The following is a 20,909-nucleotide window of genomic DNA, read 5'->3' on the forward strand; positions in this document are numbered from 1 at the left end:
ATGTCATTGGGATTTTAATGGGAGTTGCATTAAATCTGTGTAATGCTTTTGAAGTGTATGATACAATGGGTTTTGGTAAACTCATAAGGTTATATAGTTATCACCACTAAGTAATTACAGGACATTTTTATCACCCCTAAGGAAAAAAATTCCTTTTCCAAAATTACCCAGCCTCCCTTTACTCTGTCTTTTGGCCACCACTAATCTTATTTCTGTCTGTATGGATTTTTCTATTCTGGATATTTCATATAAATGGAGTCATATATGTGGCTTTTTGTTTCTGGCTTCTTTCACTTAGCTTGTTGTAGGATGCATGTTGTAGGATGTAGTACTTCATTTCTTTTCATGATAGATTTTGGTTTTACTTAAAAGAAGCCAGGACTTCTTAAAGAAATGGCTGTTTTGAAAGCTAGGATAAAGAACACAGTGAATTTGCAACAGTTTGTTGGACCAACAACCACCATCAAAGGAGAAAATAGAAAGTGTTCAGAAAATAGACACATGTCAAAAGGACACAATAGCCAGCTTGGAGGAGAGTGTGACTCCTACTGGCCAATTTCAGCAACAGAAAAAAATGATAGTAAAGAATTATAACCTATAGAATAGGTAAGACTATAAATCTACAGGGCAATAAACGGATGAATCAATAAATGAATGAATAGAGGAGAAATGGAAACTCTTTCTTACAATTCAAAAATAACTAATAAATGTAGAAGGAATGATGGAATTAGAATTATCACCATCTGCCAACCATCACAATTGATTCAGACAATAATTATCAACAAATACTAAAAACTAGCAGGGGAAAATTTGAGGAGTAACAGGATATTTGCACTATCTCAAGGTGTGTTTCTCATAAACTACTTCTTAGTTACAAAGTTTAACCAGTGACTTATAATGAAGAAAACTGGCAGGCACTATCTTAACAAAATGAACCTAGTTAACATAGTTAGTATTGAGATCATGTATCTTTTGATATGATAACACTGAAGAGAACTCAGCATCTGTGTCCTTGCATTCCTGCTAAAAGTGAATGATTTGAATCTAATCACTGGGAAGCATGAGACAAATCCATGCTGAGGGTATTCTATAACATACTTGTTAAAAATGTCAGTGTTATGAGATGCAAAGAAAATCTCAATATTTCAGCTTAAAAGAGACTAAAAATTTAGCACATGACAATACTATGCAGCATAAAAATTTGGGGTTTTCTATTGTAGGAGCAACTCAGAACCTCAGTAAAATCTGCAGATTAGACAGCAGTATTGATTTAGTGTTTAATTTATTAATTTTAAAACTATTTTGCTGTGGTTATATAAGCATTTCATTATTTTTGGAAATTTACATGGAAGTATTTTGAATTATAACAAGAAATTATACCCATGCCTATAGCTTTTTTCAATTGAGTAAGCAACATATATGTGGAGAGATCAATAACACAAATGCAGTAAAATGTTCACATTTGGAACATCTGGGTGGAGTGCATCCAGGAATTCTTTTTACTCTTCTTGCAACTCTTCTATAAAACTGAAATTATGTGAAGAAATTAAATTAGGCCCTACTTCCAGCTCTGTATCCTCACATTGTAGCCTCTATACCTTACTTTTCCCTGATAGTAAAAAAACAAACAAAAAGCCTAAGTCATAGTATTGTAAGTATTACATTAGTTATTATAGATAATGCGCTTAGAACATTACCTAGCACACAGTGGGGCTCCATATGTGTTTGCTATTATCTATTTCATATTCTTCTTTCGTCCAAAACTAATGTTTTGAAGAAATTATCTGAAAATAATTTCATTTCCTTGCCTCAGACTCATTCCTCACCCCATCACAGTCTGATTTTTGACTTCACAGAACAACAATAATTCTGTTTTTTCCAAGGTCACTATCTTCTCCTTCTTAATCTACTAGATGATTTTATTTCCATTTATTCCTTGATCTTCTGTTAGCATTTCACTTTGCTAGTTACTTTTTCCATTTTAAAAATTCTCTCTCTCTGGGTTCTGTTATTACACACACTGCTGGTTTTTCTTCTAAGTCTTCATCCATTTTCTTCTCCATTGTATTTGCCTTTTTGCTATGCCTGACCCTTGAGTGTTGGTTTGTTCTCTTATAGGTTTGTGGTTTGCAAGAGAATAAAGATATTGTTTCCTTCTTTGAAGAGGGCTAATCTGTACTCTGAATCTCTTCAGATAGATATTTGTGTAGTGAAAGGTAGTGGATTTCAAGGTTTAAAAGCCTACCGTTTCTGACCAATTTTAAATATACCTGGTGGCAATTTATTTTCCCAATTTAGGGAGTTATTAAAGCTTGCAGGGTAGTTACACATTTATCTTAAAGCTAATACTATAATAGTAAGACTCACATCAGTTGCTTAGCTTCTGAGCTTCTACTACCCCTTGCCAGTGAGTTACTTTGTCTTCATATCTACTCTTATGGTTGATTCCAATAATCAGAGCCAGAACTGCTCATAAAGATTGTGTTGTGAAGGGTCTAAGAGATGGATTTGAAAAGCAGATGACTTGGGTTCAAATTCAAACCTGAAAAGTCTGGCTCTTGTGGAAATAGCAGGGGTGGCGCAATGTAGCAGCAGAATAAGGGACAGAGTAAGTGAAGTTCATTGAGATGAAATTATCTACCTCCTTGATACATATGATAAATCTGAAGCCAGAACCAGTCTTGGCTTGCTGGCTGACCTTCTTCCTAATTAGCTGTACTCACTTTGTCTTTGCTCGGTAAAACAGTATGAATTCTGAATTCAAACTTGGAGTTCCAATCTTGTTTCTGGCCACTAACAAGCAATGATATGTGGGCAAGCTTTATAACCCCTTTGTTTCTCAGATTTCTTTGTATGTCATGTGGGAATAATGGTAGAGCTTATTTTATAGAACCTTATCAATGATGGACTAAGAAATTACATAAGGTTCTCAAAAACAGTGCCTGGCAAGTTGTAAGGTCTCATTAATGTTAGCTATGTAATTAAAAAAAAATTAGTTGTAGGTGAACACCATACCTTTATTTTGTTTATTTATTTATTTTTTATGTGGTGCTGAGGATCGAACCCAGTGCCTCATACGTGTTAGGTAAGCGTTCTACCACTGAGCCATAACCCCAGCCCCAGCTGTGTAATTTTTAAAAGAAGAAAATGTAGATTTTATCATATTGAAGACTTTGATTCCATGGCTATTTAAGTACATAGCGTAGTTCAAAATTGAGAATTAAAGTTTAAATTTACTCTACTTTTGGAATTCATTCAAATTGAATATATTTGTGCCTTTTAGTGTGCCATTTATTTTTAATAAATACTACTTTTGGTGTTTAATAACGTTTAATGGGACAGGTGGGGGTTTTGTATCATAAAAGAACAATTGGGAGATGTATCTTTGAGGACTACTAAGTAATATTAAAATAGCACTTTATATCTTCCTTGCCCAGGTACCTCACTGGACTCCTTCCATTTCATAAGTTATCCTCCCTTGCCCTTCCAACCTAATGTAACTCAGGCTTAAGTTTTAATGTATACTGAGTCCAGATACAGAATATTGCATCTGATTTGCTGTTGGTGTGCAGTTTGTTTAAATGTCTACTGATTCTGCCGTTGACAGAATCGGAATAAAAAAAATTGATGCTTTTGCAGAATTTACTTTAGACTGTTGCACTATGCAGTGAGCTGGTATTGAAACACAATAGTTTTTAAGTTGATCTGCTTACAGAGTGATCTGTAAAATATTTCTAGATGTCTTTCTATAACTGCTGTGGTGGACAAGGAATCCCCTCGCCCCTCACCACAGGCAATTTAATGTGTTAAAATGGCAGTGGAACCTGCCTTCTCATAGAAGATTTGAAAAGTGCACTTAACCACTTGCTAAGGGCATTTAGAATAAAGAATCAGGCTAAGTCATTTACAATCCAGTTGTCTTTGAGAATACTGAAGAGCAGAGATTCATAATGAAAGTATTGTATCACGTATGACTGTGTGTACACATGTGCCCATGCCTGTGTGGGTTTTGTTTCTTAGCTTCGTTTTAGTTCGGTTTTCCTATTTATTCTGTGGTTGAAACAATCATGGAGAATAAAGAGTGACTAATTTTCTAATTTGATAGCTTCAAATCTTTTACAGTAAGTGGCCATGAATTCATAGTGTCAGTGGTGTGCAAATGAGAGTACTGTTGACTTGATTGAAAGAGAGGGAGGGCTGGAATCTGAAAATCTTAGGATTCCAATTCTAGCAAAATGCACAGAAGTATTGTCTTTGTCAGTTTCCAAAGCTTTTTAATAAAATGCCATTACCAAGAATTTGGTATAAATATACTTGCATTGATTTTTAAATTTTTTTGTAGAGTAATTTTCTCTTACGAGTTTTTAAAATATTTACTACATGGGGTTTTTATTAGCTCAGTTCTTAGAAAATTCTAAATATCCTCTACACTACTATGCCCACAAATTTTCATTGTGGGCATTACATTTTTTTAGAAATGGAGATTTTAAATGTATACCTTATGAATTCAGAGAGTATTGAATGTCATTATTTTAATCTTGGTATATTTATGAATATGAACAAAATCTTTTAAACCTTACTTCATTTTGGATTGTCTTTTTAATTACAAAAGAGAATTGTGTCTTACCAGAAGAAAATTGCTTAAAATGGGGAAATAGATTGTGATGTCATAGAATTCTAGTTTTTATTCTAGTAATATATAATAAAATATTTAAGAAAAATAAATCTAGCATAGCTGAAATCTGAAGTTGCTCATATATTCTTATTTAGAAGAGCCTTTCATTACTGAAGGCAAGTTGTATTGCTCCATACTGGAAAATTTAATGTACCACTCAATTACTATTCTTTAGCCCAATTTAAAATAATAAATTGGGAGTAAGGTCTTAATGCAGTGTAACCTTTGGAACATTAGAAATAACCTCTTTCTTTCCAGAAATCAGTATACAGTAAGGATATTAGTTTTATCACACTGCATGAATAGATTTGTAATAGCACTTAGACCTTTTTTTATTTCATAAGTAGACTGATTTCTTGTATCTTACTAAACTTGTTCTAAGTATTAATTTAAAGATGAAGCTATTATAATGTTAGGAAACATAGATATATTTATTCTTTGTATTTTAAAGTTTTTCTGATGACCTCATTTTGATTCTGGTGAATGATTCAATCTGCGTATTTGTTAATATTTTTATGTTAGTTAGGAAGTGGGTATTTTGAAAGAATTTGAGATGGTAGATAATTGTGATAAAATTTTAGTGTGGAAAGGTCCTTATTCTCACTTTTTAAATAACTGTGAAAACTATTCAGAAAAATATTAAGACTGAGAAGTTGTAAAAAGATTTCATAAAAAGAGTGTTGTCTTTTCTCATGATGCTACCATTTAATGACAGCCTTCAGCCTTTGCACTTATTGTAATAGGCAAATTTTCTATGTGAGGTGAAAATGTTCACAGAACCTAATTTACATACCCTCTCAAATTCCTTTTGGAATAGGGAAGGATACAAATAAGCAAATAGTAATAAAACTAATTTGCATACTCTAAAATGTTAGTCTTAATGGTACTGATGGAAGGTTTCCAATTTGTAGGAAAGCAGTGATTTTTAAGAAAACAAATTATATTGAAATGTACTTTATTTTTAAAACATAATGCCAAGTGCAGTGTTGAACAAATTTATCTCAATTTCTTCTGTTGACCAAATAACAGGCAAGGGTTTATGATTTTACAAGCAGACACTGATGATCTACAGTTTGTTTTATTTCTGATACTGTAGATGAATATACCTAGAGGATAGTAACAATTTTGATTTGGAATCATAGTCCTAAATGGATCTGTTGACAATGTTATTCACATGTTCTCAAAATGTGGCTTGTGGACCACCTGTCTTAGGAATCATCTATGATGCTTCTTAACGCATAGATTCCTGAGTTTCACCGCAGAAACCTGTCATAAGAACCTTAGATGTTTTTGTGGTATTGAAGTTTGAGAGTTGTTGCTCCAAAGCAGGGATCAGCAAACCTTTCAATAAATTGCTAGGTAATCAATGTTTTTGGTTTTGAGGCCCTTATAATCTTCATTGCAATGACTCACTTCTACTTTTGTAGCACAAAAGCAGTGATAAACAATATAGAAGCATTTTCATGGTCAGTCAGATTTGGTCCAAGAATTTTCCAACCTTTGGTAGAATCTAGATTCCAGACCAGTGGTTTTTACTGTGTGAATCTTTCTAAGGCCTTCTCTTTGAAATCCATTTTAATTAGATTACCTGAGTTCTTATTTTTTGATAACTAAAGAAAATTTATAAATGTAAGAGTACTTCCTGGATATACACTTAAAGAATAAGTAGAATTAAGTTCTTTATAATATTTAAAATCTTTCCTATACTACTAATATTAAGAAGATTGTGATTATCTATTTCTTATATCTCTTTCTTATAATCTGTTTCTAATAGGTTCCTGTGGCTAGAGCAAGTATTCTTTGGCTAATTGGAGAAAACTGTGAACGAGTTCCTAAAATTGCCCCTGATGTTTTAAGGAAGATGGCTAAAAGCTTCACTAGTGAAGATGATCTGGTAAAACTGCAGATTTTAAATCTGGGAGCAAAACTGTATTTAACCAACTCCAAACAGGTAAGTGGATGTTCTTTAGTCAATCTATCTAATAAGTACTTTCCTCTTTGCTCTGATCAAATAATTAAGGTCTGTTCGTGCCTTAACATGTACATTCAACAATTACTAGGACCTGTTTGTTTGAGGTTCAATGTTAGATAGTAATAATGCAAAAAAAAAAAAAAGGTATTCTATGGGAGAAAAGCATTTAAAAATGCAATAGTATGTAGTATTATTTCTATAGAAGTATTGAAATACAGTGAAACTTCAGGGGAGGTATTGAAGATCTAAAGTAGGAGGAAGGAGGTTAGACAAACTTTCATAAAGGATAAGATAATTGACTAAGAGCTTGTAAGGAATGCTTTACTATATAGAATAAGGAAAGAGGAATGCAGAGGGTCAGAACCATAAGATAGGTTGAGGTTTGGGGGAAACTTTTAAGGTGAGTCTGGAAAGGTAAGTGCTCTGATCGAAATGTTTGTGCGCTGCTCCCCTCCCATTAATGTGTTAATACTTCACCAGTATGATGGTGTTAGGGTCTTGGTGGGTAATTAGATCATGAGAGTAGAGCTCTTATGAATGGATTTAGGACCCTTATAAAAGAGACGCCTTAGAGCTCACTTGCTTCTTCTATACTCTATGAGAACACAGTGAGAAGGCACCATCTATAACACAGGCCATCACCAGGCACAAATCTATATATGCCTTGATCTTGGATTTTCTAGTCTCCAAAACCATGATAAATGAATTTCTATTGTTTATAGTCTTCCCGGTCTATGGTATTTTGTTATAAAAGGGGCTAAGATATTAGGCAGTTTGAGCTCATATGCTCTGTCAAGTTTAGGGACCTTGTTCTATAGGTAAAAGGGAAAACACTTAAAACTTCTCAGTGGTGGGATAATTTACCAGATTTGTAGTTTAGAATACATTTAAGTCTAGTAAGCAACCATTGGCTAAAGGAGTCATTTTGTTCCTTTACATACGAAATGGAAACTGTTCCATCTTTTATTCTGTATCTGAATTGCTATTTTTCATGGATAAAGGACTTGCCTATTTAATAAGATTGAAAAAGGATTCTTGCACACTCACAGCTAGGTATCACAGTAGGCCTTATGCTCCTATCTCAATGTTTCCCTTTCTCTCTGTATCTAGCTTTTGCCTTTGTGATTTTCTTTTTCTATTTCTTTCTATTTGACCCCCTCCCTAAAGCTCTCTACCTTTCTCTAGTTCTGACACCCTTCAGTCTTTTATCACTCTGACTCTCTATTGCAGTTCAGTGTCTCTTTCATCTGTTTTATCTCTTTGTGTGTGTGTTTGCTGTGTGTGTCTGTCTCCAGTTGTGTGCCTTTGCTTGCCCATAAGTCATTATCCATTCTCTAGAAAGCTGGTGTTTACCTTTTATAATCCTCAGATTCATTTCCGTAGACTTTGGGATGTTTTTCATCCCTAATTTGATGTGAGTTTTATTATTGCAGCTTTGGTTGATTTGGTATACAAGGTTTGTAATCAGATAATTATAATTGTTGGAACATATTTTCATGATTTAAATTTAATCATTCCATTTTAAGTCATCTTTCAAAGAAACTAGGTAATCATTTCCAAGTGTCTTATAGATTTCTTCAGGCAATGAGATACATAAAAAATATATGAGTGATAGAAAGATCTGTGTTTGCTGTTGAGTTTTGTGTTTATTGATAAAATAGTAAGTTTCAGGGTTAACGCCCTGTGTTCTAAATCCATGTGGTATGGTACAAGTCATATGTACCATATGGCACCTAGAATATTGTGACTTTCTATTTGGTTTGGCCAACTGTGTGTGTGTGTGTGTGTGTGTGTGTGTGTGTGTGTGTGTGTCGGGGGGAGGGAGAAAGAGAGAAAGAGATGGCTTACAGATTATTATAAAAGTGATATAAAATAGTATGCTAATCTATACTGAAAAAAACTAAATAAAGGTTCTTTCACTGACCCTTTTCTTCATAGCTATAAATAACCAATAATGCAGTATAGCACTCCTTATTTAGAAATTATAGAATATGTTCAATTCTTTTTTTTTTTTTTCAGTGAATTGAAAGACAATATGTTGGCACTCAGATTTTTTTCCTTGAGCAGTATTATTAATGGGAGTTTGGGATCTCAGCTTCTGAAGTGTTGTATATTTTAGAATGACACCTCTAGATAACCACAGTAGGCTTTACCACCCAGAGATGAAAATGCAGTGATTTTTAAAGTATCTTTAAATTTTTCACATAACTTGTTATTTTTAAATGATTAAATATAAAAGCAGATGGTTGAAGTATCCTGTAAGATTGTACTCTGTTCTCTAATATTTCTCACTTCTCAAGAAAATGAGGTTGAGAAAATTAATCAGTGAAAATTAATATTGAAGAGTGGTTTTAAGCACCATCAAATTGATAGCACTTTTTAGTTGTATGTGTCATAACACATGCAACTTTTTAGTTGTATGTGTCATTGAATAGGAAACAGAAATTAAAATGATAACTCACCAAAATATAAAAAAAAAGTTCTCTTGTTTATTTTAGCCATCTTTAAAACTGAACTAGGGAAACCAGGCTAGTGTTCTGAGGCTGCTTTTCATGAAATATTGATAATTACTCATAGACTTTATTTCTTAGGGTCTGGATATCTCAGTCAACATTCTTAGAATTTTCATTAGATTATTTAGTTTTAGAGAATGTCTTAGTTTATTTTCATAAAATTTAGCACATTATATGTATTTGTGTGCTTAACGAATAATTAAATAATAAGCTTCACTACTTTAAAATGTTTTTACCCAATATTAAAAGGAATTTTAGAATAAGTCAGTAGTCTGCTTTCAGTATGGCTAAGTAAACTCATATTAGTTTGATCTTAACATAGATAACAACAGCACCAAAATAAAAAACCCTCTGGAAAAATATAAATCAAAATGAATAAGCAAACACAACAGCCTGAAAATACAAAAGAGTAAAGAAAGCAAAAACAATAAGATACTGAAGGGAAATTAATTCTTGGAAGAAGTGGGTGGCGTAGTGTGATTTTTTTTTCTGCTTTTATGGCATTTATCCAAAGGATAAACTGCGGTTAGCATTATATACAAAGACTAAAACTCCAAAAGGAAACCTATAGTCCTTGTGCTGTGAAGATGTAAAGGACAAGATTTCAAGAAAACATACACTGGAAAGTTAAGGAAAACTTCTAGAAAGAAGATAATCAAGAGTGGAGGAGCCTCAAGATCTGTGATTAACCTTGCCCAGATTTCTGACTGACTCCTAAACCACACCTATACAGGGCAGATTCGGAGCAGCACAATTAAGGCTAAAAGAATGGAACAGAAATTGGAAACTGAGGGCCTGGAGTTGTGGCTCAGTGGTAGAGCGCGTGCTGAGCATGCGTGAGGCACTGGATTCAATTCCTGCACCATATAAAAATGAATAAAGTAAAGGTATTGTGTTCATCTACAACTAAAAATATATTTTTAAAAAAATTCGAATCAGAGTTTGCACCTTGAATAGGGCCAGGCTAATCCCTGCTAAAACAAACAAAAACCCAATGCTAATCCAAAGAGTATGATAATTTTCAGGGTTTCTACAATATAACATTGTATCCAAGAAACAGTCCAAAATTACTGAACATAGGAGCCACCAGAATGGGAAATTATTATTTAATGGGTGGTGTTTCAGTTTAGGATGGTGGAAAAGTTCTACAGATGGATGTTGGTAGTAGTTTCACAATAATATAAATGTTCTTATTGCTACTGATCTGTATACTTAAAAGTAATTTAAGTGGTAAATTTTATGCTGTTTAACCACACAAAAAAAGAAGATATGACCAGGAAAGTATGATCAATTTTTAAGGAAAAAAATAATAGAAACCAAACTCATTGTGATTTAGACATTAGAATTTATCAACTAACATTTTGAAGCAACTATGAAAAAAATGTGACCATTGAAATAAAGAAAAATGCTCTCAGTGAATGAAATGATAAGATATCTCATGAGAGAAATAGATACTATAAAAGAATCAAATTCTACACCTTGTCTATTTTGAGTAGTATATATTCTCCAATACTTAATATTTTATCTTTTGGTATAGGGTTATAAAGCTGCTTCAGTAGTTTTTTTGTTTTTATTTAATGTGTTACATAGTGTTTAAGCTTTTTACGGTAAACTTCTGTATGCTGAAATTTTCTAACTGTGGGCCCTATCAGGTGGATATTGCATTTGGAAAGCAGTTTTTAATGAACTGTGTATGATGACTTACCATAGAACTGTTTGGTTTCAATTATGGGAGGCAAGTAGCAATGAAGAGTGCAGGCCTTAAGTTAGATAGTCTAGCTTCAGATCCTGCTGTGCTACATACTTTGGACAAATTATATAACCTATGACTTAGTTTCCTCATCTGTAAAGTGGTAATTTGAACAGTATAGTTAATTTTGTCATATTGTAACATATGCTCCTAAAAATCATCTTACTGTACACAATCACACAATAAAAAACAGGGATTATTGGGAAAAAATGTAGCTAGAATCACAACACTCAAAAACTTCACTGGTGATATTTTCTTAAAAAGTACATGCTAAAGAGCACAATTTTACACATATTATTAGCTAAGAAATATATAAAAATTATTGTGAATACAGTTTGTTTTCTTGAAAAAGACCTGAGGTTGCAAGTGGAAGTGGGTGTTGGTAGGTTGTACTTGTAGGTAAGTGGCAGAAGGAAGTTAATCTGAAATTGAATGGAAAGTCACACCACCAAATGTGGTATGGCCCATAACATATGTAGATGTAAACACCTGAGTTGTTATGTGAGCTGTGTATGTTTTATATATTCCTTGGCAGCCCAGTTCAACTGGGTGCATTTTTCTACCTTTACCTAGTGTTTCTTGCAGAAGAAATCACACACAAAATTCACATTATGATCAAATTGCTCTGTAATACATCAACTCAGTTGGAACAAATGCACATTTTCAAAACAAGCATTAGAGCAGAACTGACTGTACCTACCTCACAAAGTTGTTTTGAGGATCAAATGAGACAGCCCATGTAAAATGCTTAGATTTCCTGACACAGAATAGTGCCTAGTTCATGTTAGTTACCCTGCTGTTTTTGAACTCTGGTTTACACTGTTAGCCAAGGGCTAGGTTTTTCTCCGGGAAAATCATTATTTACAATAAAAAACTAGTGTAGTTACTGAAAATCCCCCTCCCCCCGCCTTTTTGGAAGTACACTTATTTGAGCTTATCCTACTGAGAAAAGAATGCTGAAACTCCTCTTTGGTAGTTCATAGAGGAGAAAAAAAAAACCAAGTTAGAAGTAAATATCAAGAATAGAAAATACTGTTCGAATATGCTCACGGTGGAATAACTTCACTGTTATTTAGGGGAAAATGTTAAAGGGCTTTCAAACTAGTTGCAATTGCTGATATCTAGAGCTCTTAAGACAAAATGTGAAGTATGACTTAATTGAAATAGTCCATTCAAGTGTGAGGCAGAAAGCTAGGATTTGATTAAACTAATTAATAGCTGTTAAGTTGATGAATAAAGGATGCTTTTTAAAAACTTTGTTTGCTATCTTAAATCTAATGATAAGTAACATAATGTTTTACTGAGCTCATGCTTTTATTTTTTACTATTAAATATTGTAATCCTATGGAAAGTACATGATAGGATAAATATGTATGTATATTCTCCACTAAGATTAAATTGATGTCAGCATTGGCCATATTTGTCACTCTTTTAAAAAGGAACATAAGAGGTAGAACTAAAACTTTAAGCCCTTGTTCACATCTTCCTTTCTTCTCCATTGACAACCTTTACCATATTACTGGTGTGTTTCAATTAATCATGCATGTTTTATATTTTTATTATTTGAATATGTATTAATAAACAATATATTATTGTTTTTCACTTTTGAAATTTTGTATAAATATTTCATATACTTTAGCAAACTTTTTCACTGAATATGTTTTGGAAATAATGTTATAAATCACACTAATGTTGGCACATACCTGTAATCCCAGTGGCTTGGTAGGCTAAGCCAGCCTCAGCAATTTAGTGAGGCTCTGAGTAACTTAGCCAGATCCTGTCTCAAAAAAAAAAAATTTAAAAAGAGCTAGGAATGTGGTTTAGTGTTTAAAAATAACAACAAATGGAACCAGTTTTAATCTTCACTATGTTGAAAGCTGAATTCTGTGTTTTTTCTAGTATTCCTTAAAGGGTTTCTGAAAGCTGATTTTAGAACTGTTTTAAATGACCTTTTTGTTGTTGTTGTTATTTTTGTGCTGACTTATAAACTACAATCGTGCAACGCATAATGACATTTGGTCAGTGGCAGAACATATATATGACAGTAGTCCCATAAGATATTTTGCCTAGTGACAATATAGTTATATTGTGTATGAATACTCTCTGATCATACAACTATTAAGTCATGTGATGCATTTCTCAGAATGTATCCTCATTATTATGTGATGCATTACTGCATTACAAAGAACGCTATTTTATGAATAAATATTTACCAGCTTATTAATTATTAGAGCACTTAGGTAAAATATGATACCGATGTCTTGAGAAGTTATTTTAAATAATGAATTTTATTAAGTTTCCACCTTAATAATAGTTGCATCAAAATAAGACCAGTTATATTTGTAGACTCCACATTGAGCTTTCAGCTTCTGCCATGGTTGTCTTGTGGTATATAAGACACAAGTGCTGTGAATAGAAATTTCATTTTAATCTGAAAGACTTTGTTTTTCCAACTCTTTCTATGTACATATCATAACTAACTTCTCCTTTTTAGAGTAGCATGCAAATAAAAATGAAAGCACTCTGACAAGGCTAGTGGAGAAAGCTTTGTCAGTCTTTTACTTTCTTGGTGGTGGAGATGAATATTTAACCGTGTTCTTCTGCTAGCAACTTGATGTACCAGCATACTGTGCCAAGACCTTTGAGATTCATGGCACTCTAGGATGCCAGTGGGTGGAGTCAGGAAAGCATGGGTGGTTGGTTACAAGGGAAATATGTGCAGGAGGTAATGATCAAAGCATTTTTGCTATAGTAGTTTGTCATTTATTATTATTATACATTATAATATTTGCAATATATTTTTTATAATTGTATAGAGTAAATCTAAAACTTGTTATTTGTCAGCTCTTTTTGTCTTGTTATAAACTCATCAGCAATAGATTTTTAAAGATTGAAGTGTTCATTTAATGAAGAATGAAGTGCTGAGTTTCTATTTCAGTACTTAACATATACAGAATGTTACTGTCTACTCAAAGAGTTGTAGTGTCACTGACTGCACGCAGATTTACTAAGAAGGAATTGATGTCTATTTAAGAATTTACTGGAGTTATTTTAAGAAGATTATGCCTCAAGATAACAATGTAATGTGTAAAGATATAGACCATGTATATAAACTGCCCATGAAACATGATCTCATTTAGAACAATTTTAAAAAATTAATTTTTCATTTTTTACTTCAAGTTTTAATTTGCATGTGTGAAAATGGAAGGAATAGTTGTGTGTTGAAGTAGAAAAAAGTAGAAAAAAGGTGCAACCACTGTTTTTGAAATAGAGAGTCAATTAATTCTAACGAGCATTTGCATGTTCATTCTTTTAGTGCTACAAATGGAATCAGAGTAAAGCTTTCAGAAGTTTATCCTGTCAAAATGCTGTAAATTCTATTATAAATTTAAAAAAACAATATTGAAGATAAAATCATTTGTTTTTGCTGAAAGGATGTTGTCATGGTAAAATCAGTGTTCTTATTAAATTAAGAAAAGTGTGGAACAGAATTGTTTTGAGACTTAGTGCTGGTGCAGGCAGACACTGCTTGTTCAACCAATTGAAATAAACAGTAGTGGTCATATTAACTGATGCTAGGATATACAGTTTAACTGAACTACCAAGTTCTTATAATGAAGTTGATGTTACACATTCTCTGCTGCATGTTCTCAGCAAGATTTTAGAAATATTAAATATTTTGAAGTGAAAAATTTTGTGAAGAACATTGGCTTTTAATTTAATTGATAAGTGAATCTTATGTATATTGGTTAGGGTTTAGTTCAAAATTATGTGGAAATCCTGAAAGTGTTACTGAATAAAATACAAAACCTTCAGCTTTTGAAAATTGTAGCACATAACAATTGTTGGCAACAAAGTTTGCGAACCAGGAAGACTTTGAAGTTTATCTGTGTAAATACAAGGGAAGAACTTAACATATTAAACCATGAAAGCACAAGAATTAAATGAGACATTCTGCCATTTGCACTATATCAACTATTGTGAAGATTTTTGATAGTTTTTTTTTTTGTTTTGTTTTTGGATGCAGGAAGTTTATTAGGAAGTGTTCTCATTAGGGGGATGGAGGGAGAAAGGGTTGAATAGGAGGATAAGGGGGGCTATGAAGCAAATATTTAGTAACAGATTAATATTTTTATGATTAAGTGAAGCACTGGAAGAAACATCAATGTCTATAATAGATTTATTTATTTATTTTAATTAGTTACAATGTATGGTATATCCTACAGTTAATAGGATTATCTTTGAACACAGTTTCATGTGTTCAAAGATACTATAGACAATTAAGGTATGAATCTCTGTTAAAATGATGCCCAAATCATTAAATAATGTATATATAGGTGGCAATACAAAACACTAGAAGAAAATATAGTAAAATATTGACAGTGTGTTCTGGTAATAAATTGATAATGATTATTTTCATTTTCAAACATTTCTGTCCTCTCCAAATTTTCTGTATTACAACTTGAAAAACAGACATTTTTACATTACTTTTTTGCTATCCTAAAACCCTTAAATTATTGGAAAATGCTCTCCTAGCATGTTTTTCTTTGACCTGATATAATTTATATTTTTAATTGGTTCTGCAACAAAAGGAATAAATGAATTTTCATAAGAATTCAGTTTTCCCCTTTTCCTAATACCTGGTTATCTGTTGTTTCTTTTTCTAAAATGTATGAATGCCTACTAAATTCTATACACCATTCCCAGAGTGCTTAATTTAAGTCTATACTCATGACTAATGGAAGTGTGGTGATTGTTCAAATAGCACATGAAACTAATTTTCCACATTGCCAAAGTTTGTTTTGAAAATTTTATCAAAAAACAATGACATTAAAGTAATTGAATATTGTTTTTTTTCTTAATGTCCCTGAAAATGTTTACCTTTATATACCTTGATAGAGCTATTTTTAGGTAAGTTTATTTTTTGTATTAGAATGAAATAGAGATTGATTTTATAGTATCTGAATTTGGTGAAATATTTTAAAAGATAAAGTATTATTTGAAACAGTTTCATCCCATAAAAATTATTGTAAAAACTTATCATCTAAAGGGGGGAAAGTAAAAATATTTTGAGTTTGAAATACAGATTTCAACATGAGACTTGAGACAGACTTTCTTTCTTTCTTTCTTTCTTTCTTTCTTTCTTTCTTTCTTTCTTTCTTTCTTTCTTTCTTTCTTTTTTTTTTTTTTTCGTACCAGGGATTGAAGTCAGAGGGCACTTGGCCACTGAACTGCATCCCAAGCCCTATTTTTTGTATTTTTTTAGCCCCTCACCATTGCTTAGCCTGGCTTTGAACTCACAATCCTCCTGTCTCAGCCTCCAGAGCCTCTGGGATTACAGGCATGCACCACTGCACTTGGCTGAGAATATCTTTCATTCAACAGAATTTTCTGTAAACTTCCCACGTTGTTCAAAAATACTTCTAAGGAATATATTTTATTTATTAAAAATATTGCGTACAAAGAAGAGTACATTGAAAATACCAACAGTTTTATAATTACTAATAATAAAATTCAATTTTGAAAAGGTTTTTAGTAATTTTATTTTTTAAAGATATAATAACTATATGAAAATACATTCTTCAGAGAAATACCAATATCTTGATACTAGAAATAGATTCAATGAAGAAATTAATTACTGTATATCAATTTGTGATAAAAATTACTCTACATGTGGTTTTAATGAATCATTGTACACAGATATTCTTTTACATATGAGGAAATTTAAATTTTGAGCATACATTTACCATAACTGCTTTGTAAGCTTATCAATATAATAAATTTTACTGTCATAAATATATAGTGTAAAGTTATATTAATTTTAATTACTTTAATTGCCTTATCTCACTCCCAACAGTGTCTGTTAATATATTGAAAAAGTTAAATTTTCTAAAAATTTTGAGGATAGGAAATATAAGCAAAACTTATCACTGTACTAGTTCATTATAGTTAACAGACTTAATTTCTGTCTCTGATTTATTTTACTCCAATTCTAAATCTCAATGCTCAAATGAACTTTAGAGTTAACTAGCTGTAAATTCTTATTCTACATTTGAGAAAACTAATGCTTACCTGAGTTTGCCAGATTTTATCACCAAGATATTTGCACACTTCAGTGTAGCACACTTTTTTCTAAACTAGTGTTGAGCTGTAGTCTTCATCTGGTGAATATTTTGCTAATTTCCTTTTAAAAATGGATCCTAGATTTTTTTTTTAAATCTGTAGTTGAACCAACATGGTATAGTAATTCATGGATAGCAATTGTTGATAACCAAATTCAGAAAATCTCTATTAACATTTTCACTTGTATTTTTAAGTAATTCTACTTTAATAAAACTAGGTTAATGCTTTTTTAATACCCTGCTACTGAAAGAAGGTTGCTTTCTACCCAAATCAATTATCTTAACCAATTATTATTGTAAAGGAGTTTACTACACTATTCCTGTACTTTGACTTATTGTTCTAGAATTGTCTTTAGTTCTTTCTACCTTGATTGATTTTATTTTTATCTCTTTCTAATGTGTATAAAATGCCCTGATATAAGTGATTTATTATTCTCAGTTTATTTTTCCCATGTTTTATGAATCGTATTTAGCTTATAGTTAAAATTGTACATGGGTAGCCTTCTAATTTAAAGCTTTGCTTTTTCAATTAGAAAAAAAAAACTATAGTTTAAAATGCAAACCTATTTTATTAACATTTCAATTTTGGTTTAATTATTATTAAAATTATCTCAATATATGTTAATGTAGTACATTCAAAAATTGACTTAGGAAGTCTTATTATGGTGTAAAAGCTACTATAATAAGTTGTTCCCTTACATAAATAAATAAATGACCAATATTACTAGAGGCTATAAGCAGCATGGGGGAAAAATGGAAGAAGTCTTTTATCCTAGTTTTTAGAGGGCATCAGCAGCTTGCTTTTATGAAAAAGTAACAGCTAAATGCACTGCAAATAATTTGCAGTAATCCAGTTCAGTGATTCATGTGTCTGCTTTAATGGGTCATAATTCAGGGTAAAGTAACTGAGTGCAGTCAGAGTGCAGACACTGCTTATGCCAGGGACAGTATCTCTTCATAAAACACACCTCAGGAGAAGCAGTTTGCCAGCCCCCTAATACTATCTGATGTTTTGATGTCCTGCATATTTTTCCGATTAAGTTTTGAGTGCCATGTTTTTAGTTGTATTTCCACATTCATTATTCTCACGTAGACCCTTCAGCGGGTTTGCCATATATGATTATTTTTTTAATGATGCCTTTCTTTCCACTTCAGCAGTTTAATAATCTAGCACATGGCTGCTTCTCAGTACTCAGCATTCACCTCCCCAACACAGAAGAGGACATGTGCTTTGGCTTCAAAATTCCATTTGCTGTGTTAGAAATGCATATTCCCTATGGAACAACATTTGTTTGACATAACCATTCATTTTTATTACGTCTTTAAATATGTTTATCCAGAGTTATCAATAATCATAAATAACTGTATTCTCATCTTGTTCTGTTTTTTTCCAACAGACAAAATTGCTTACCCAGTACATATTAAATCTCGGCAAGTATGATCAAAACTACGACATCAGAGACCGTACAAGATTTATTAGGCAGCTTATTGTTCCGAATGAGAAGAGTGGAGCTTTAAGTAAATATGCCAAAAAAATATTCCTAGCACAAAAACCTGCACCACTGCTTGAGTCTCCTTTTAAAGGTAATATTATCAGACTATATACTGCAAACTATACATTATCTAAGAAATTATGACATCCTGTCCCATTTCTAATGTGCTTAGAATTTATCTCCTAGAAAATATGAATGATTGATATATATAGATATATAAGAACAATGTGCTTTCTATTCATTCATCTGTTTTCTAGAGCAAGTTTTATATTAGTTAAAGTTTATATGTATAGACTTTATTTACTTAAATAATTTCAGATCTTCTGATTTTTATTCTTACTGAACAATAGATAAAGCTGTGTTTTTATAGATGTTTCTCCATTTCTATTTTAAATTTGTAGTTTATTTTATAAGGACTACAAGTCAATAGTAAGTTGTTACTAATTGAATAATCTTTGTATACTAATATCAATGTTTCTAGGAGAAATTATATCATGCAAATATTCCTTTGTATTTAAAATTGTTTTTCAAAAAGGGAACTTATTTTTCCCAGCTTTTTAAAAAAAACTAATTAAATTATTATCAGTTTAACAAGTAGCCATTCCAGTTGCTATCAGGTGATTATATTCCTTGGTTTTCATATTGTTTATTTAATTGTCTTAAAGCTATAAAAAGCAATTCAGTTTCATAGAAAAACCATTAAAATTCTGGAAGTGTTTGTGCCAAGACATGTATATGGATTGTTTAACTGTGCTGTCATTCTTAATATTCACAGTAAAGTAATTTTTAGAGAAGCTACATTTCAGAGCAACACCTCTAAACACACTGACTGATTAGCTTTTTTATTGACCATTATGGGGGAGATTATTGTAATCTATGGACTGAAATCAGTTTTTTGACCTATGAAGAGCTTCCTAGTTTATATTTATTCCTTGACATTTGAGGTAATATGCCAATTACCTTGAGCTCTGATTATGATTCTTCTCTGTTATATACAGCTCATATTGTTTATTTTATATTTTCCTCTATTTTTAATAGATAGGGATCATTTCCAGCTTGGCACCTTATCTCATACTCTCAATATTAAAGCTTCTGGGTACCTGGAATTATCTAATTGGCCAGAGGTGGCACCTGACCCATCAGTTAGAAATGTAGAAGTAATAGAGTTGGTAAGTTGACCTTTCTGAAATTAATTTTGTTCAAACAACGGGAAATTCTAGGATAACTATTGTTTTATATAAAAGCTTTTTGGGGGGTTGAAAATGGAAAAATATTTCTAAAAGTAATGTGTTAGCTATCTCTCATCTTCATAGGAACTAAATATTGTAGCAATCCTGTGCCATTATATGAGTACTGTTCCCTTCTTCAAGGAAAGAGTTGAATTCTCGGCATCAGTGCCACCCACATTTGTGCGATTGCATTTATAGCTATATAGATCCAATTTCTAGGGTATTTAGTTTCATTGGATTGATCTTTTTCTACTTTGTTAGAGATTTGTAAGCTTCCTGTCAGTGTTTTCCTAAATAATTTTTGCTGTTCTTTTCCAGAAATAACATACAAAGTGTTCTTCTGGATTTTATGATGAACCTGTTTTAAGTGAAGCCTAAACATAAACAGGAGCATTGTGTACCAGAATTGTCCTTTGACAAGGTCACAATAAAAATAAATAATATGTTACTTTTGTATAAAAGAGCAAATGCTGTTTTTCTACAGCTTTTTAAAATACTGGCCATGAGGTTAAAGCAATGAATATTCTTTCCAAATATTATATTTCTTCTTTGCACAAGAGAAATAAGGAGAGAGGCCTTTTGATTGTATTTAGAAATTGGTTATATGGAATATAATCAATACTTTTTAAAGTAGAATTAATTTAAAAAAAGCAATTAAGAATTATATTCTGGATGTTTTTCCAGTAGAAAACTACAATTCAGATAACCAGAGTTCTTTGCCACTAAATTCTGTGAAAGTTAGTTAACCTCCTTGCTGTTAACTTTTCCATATACAATTGAAGAGAATCTTTAATATTTTAGATATAATTTTAATAATGAGTGTAGCCATGGAATTTGATTACTCTGAGAAATATGTAAGTACTGAAATTTATCCTAGCTATTGGAACATGGTCAGAATCAATCATAGCTAATATTAACTTTGTCAAACCCTGGCAGTATACCATGATGTTTGACAAGCATTATCTTGTTTAAGCCTCATAATTGTTAGCACCATTTCACATATGAGGAAACCAAGGCACAGAGAACCTCAGTAAATTGCCCAAGTTCACATAGCTCACAAGTGATAGGACAGGTATCTTAACCCAGGTCTGTCTGATTCCACTGTCTGTGCTTTTACTACATTGAATCATGTAACATGAAGAGAGAATGTTTACA

The 20,909-nt window shown here is 32.0% G+C and overlaps 1 protein-coding gene across 3 annotated transcripts in view; it reads left to right on the top strand.

Moving 5' to 3' along the window:
• Positions 1 to 20,909, top strand: part of AP3B1 (adaptor related protein complex 3 subunit beta 1) — a 263,662-nt gene that overhangs the window by 140,573 nt on the left and 102,180 nt on the right. For all 3 annotated transcript variants that reach the window (XM_081280210.1, XM_081280208.1, XM_081280209.1), the window contains exons 15-17: positions 6,450 to 6,626; positions 18,430 to 18,616; positions 19,564 to 19,694. In XM_081280210.1, the coding sequence (XP_081136336.1) occupies positions 6,450 to 6,626; positions 18,430 to 18,616; positions 19,564 to 19,694 (495 nt within the window). The remainder of the gene's footprint in view (positions 1 to 6,449; positions 6,627 to 18,429; positions 18,617 to 19,563; positions 19,695 to 20,909) is intronic.

Source organism: Spermophilus citellus (assembly GCF_964194105.1).
Source record: "Spermophilus citellus genome assembly, chromosome: 1".
In the NCBI taxonomy this organism is placed as follows: Eukaryota; Metazoa; Chordata; class Mammalia; order Rodentia; family Sciuridae; genus Spermophilus; species Spermophilus citellus.